Source organism: Cebus imitator, unplaced genomic scaffold (assembly GCF_001604975.1).
Source record: "Cebus imitator isolate Cc_AM_T3 unplaced genomic scaffold, Cebus_imitator-1.0 Scaffold609, whole genome shotgun sequence".
Taxonomy (NCBI): Eukaryota; Metazoa; Chordata; class Mammalia; order Primates; family Cebidae; genus Cebus; species Cebus imitator.
Window position 1 is genome coordinate 703,056 of NW_016107924.1, and position 2,177 is coordinate 705,232.

At 51.2% G+C, this 2,177-nt stretch overlaps 1 protein-coding gene across 1 annotated transcript in view; it reads left to right on the plus strand.

The window, feature by feature from the left end:
* The first annotated feature begins 842 nt into the window (after positions 1-842).
* Positions 843-2,177, plus strand: part of LOC108294883 (phospholipase A and acyltransferase 2-like) — a 17,672-nt gene continuing 16,337 nt past the window's right edge. The window contains exon 1 of the mRNA XM_017516891.2: positions 843-1,292. Within this exon, the coding sequence (XP_017372380.1) occupies positions 1,284-1,292 (9 nt within the window). The 5' untranslated portion in view covers positions 843-1,283. The remainder of the gene's footprint in view (positions 1,293-2,177) is intronic.

A 2,177-nucleotide genomic window follows, 5' to 3' on the forward strand; every position in this document is an offset into this window, starting at 1 on the left:
TGAGAGAGGCACCATGGGAGCAAGACCGTGTGGGCTGAGAGAGCAGCTAGTCATGCGGAGCTGCTCTGGCTCCCAAAGAGTTTTCCAGTTGGGGCTCCAGTCCATCTGCGTCCCCACACTAAAGCTCTTTGTTTGTTTGTTTATAGCCTGAAGAAGGTAAGTTGCTGGTCCTTGCTTTCCTGCCCCCCATGCTCCACAGTGAGGATGCTCAGCTCGCCCCAGCCCCACCCACTCCTTCCTGTCCAGTTTGCTCAGGACCCAACAGCTATATGTCGATGTCAGAAGATAAACTTATTTGGAGGTTGGGGAGATAAGCATGCAGGTGCCTCAAAGAAGCAGCCTCTATACATCCAGTGATGGGTTTTGTTTTCCATTTGGTACAGAATGAGTGTTTCTGAACTGTGGGTGAGAGGCAGAAAGGGGAGTGGTTTTTTTTTTGGTTTTGTTTTTTTGAGACGGAGTCTTGCTCCATCGCCCGATCTGGAGTGCAGCGAGGCGATCTCAGCTCACTGCAACCTCCGCCTCCCGGGTTCAAAGTATTCTGCAGCCTCAGCCTCCCAAGTGGCTGGGATTACAGGCATGCACCACCACGTCCAGCTAATTTTTGTATTTTTAGTAGAGATGGGGCTTCCCCATGTTGGCCAGACTGATCTTGAACTCCTGACCTCAGGTGATCCACCCGCCTCAACCTCCCAAAGTGCTGGGATTACAGGCATGAGCCACTGCATCTGGCCTGGAGTGGTTTCTTTCTATACTGCTGTCCAAGCAGGCTCACTCTGTTTCCAGGGTCCGGGAATGTGCCTCCAGTAATATGGCTTGCCTAGGGCCATTTGCCTAGGGTTTGCGGTTGGTAGAAATGTTTGCACGTCCCGGCAATGATCATTCTCAATTTGGAGGCATGAGTCTCAGTTTCTCTGGGGCTCCTCTCTCTTTTTTGAAATGTTTTCCCCATGGTCTCCATCTCTCCATCCTGCCTTGCCCCGGCACCCACTGGATGTTGCTTGTTCCACCTGAAACTTGGTGATTAACAACTGTGCCCCTGACTACACTGCCACCAAGTCCTCCATCTATATCATCAGCTCTAATTTCTCTTGTGTCTGGTTGATTTTCACACCTCTTTTCCTACTTGATATGTGCCCTGCCCCTTGTTTGAAGACAGGGAACCTTTTACATGAACCTTGATCTTGTTTGCTTGGGCTGGGCCATGGGGAAAACGAAACTCAGACCTAATTTAAGGCTGGACACAGAGTCAGCAAGACACACGACAGCATCTTGACGGAAGGATGGCTTCGGTAAGTTCCCAGAAGGGTTTTAAAGCTTTTCTTTGAGGAACAACCACCCTGTTAGTGGTGATTATATGTGTTCTCCTTGTTGGTCTATAGCCCTGGCACAGAGGGCACATGGGCACACACTGAGGCCTGGGGGTCTGGCTCTCTCAGACACAGTGGGAAGGAACCATGGTGCTGGGTTATAAGCCCGGAGGCTCCCCAGCCTCAGCTGCTGCGTGAGGTCTGCTTCTACTGAGGCCAAAGTTTAGGTTTGTGTTTTTGCAATCCCTCCTGTGGCCACACTCCCAGTGGCTGTGCTGAGCCTCCCGAAGGCAGGAATGGTGGGCTCAGGGAGAGCAGCCATTGGTTCACCATGCAGACCACCTCCTCCGTCACACCATCCTCAATGGGTGGGGCGAACTGGGGAGGGAGGGTCCAGGGCAAGGACTCCCGCTGGGTGGGTGGCAATGGGGGCTGCCAGAAAGGGCTCTGTCTCCCTCACCTCCAGGCAGGGCCGGTCCCTCTACGTTCCCTCCTTCCCTCCAATCCCTTCTTAGGTTCCTTCTTCCTTCAGACCCAATAGCAGCCTCATTTCCCGAGTGCTTGGGGTCCAGACACTATGCTAAACACTTTTATTTAATCCACATCAGGTAGTGAATAAGCAATCCTATGAAGTAGGCATAATTACTGCCAACTTCACAGATCGGGGGGGGAATGATATTCTGCTAAGTATTAGAGGGGACTGCCCAAAAGGCAGCGAGAGAATTTGAGCTAAGGGGAGTCTGACTCTAAAGCTTCAACTTAAAAAGGAAAGAATGTATTTAATTCCACGAGGAAACTGTGAGCACATTCACTTTGTTTGAAAAACCAAAACTCTAGCCTGGGGAACATAGTGAGACCCCATCTCTA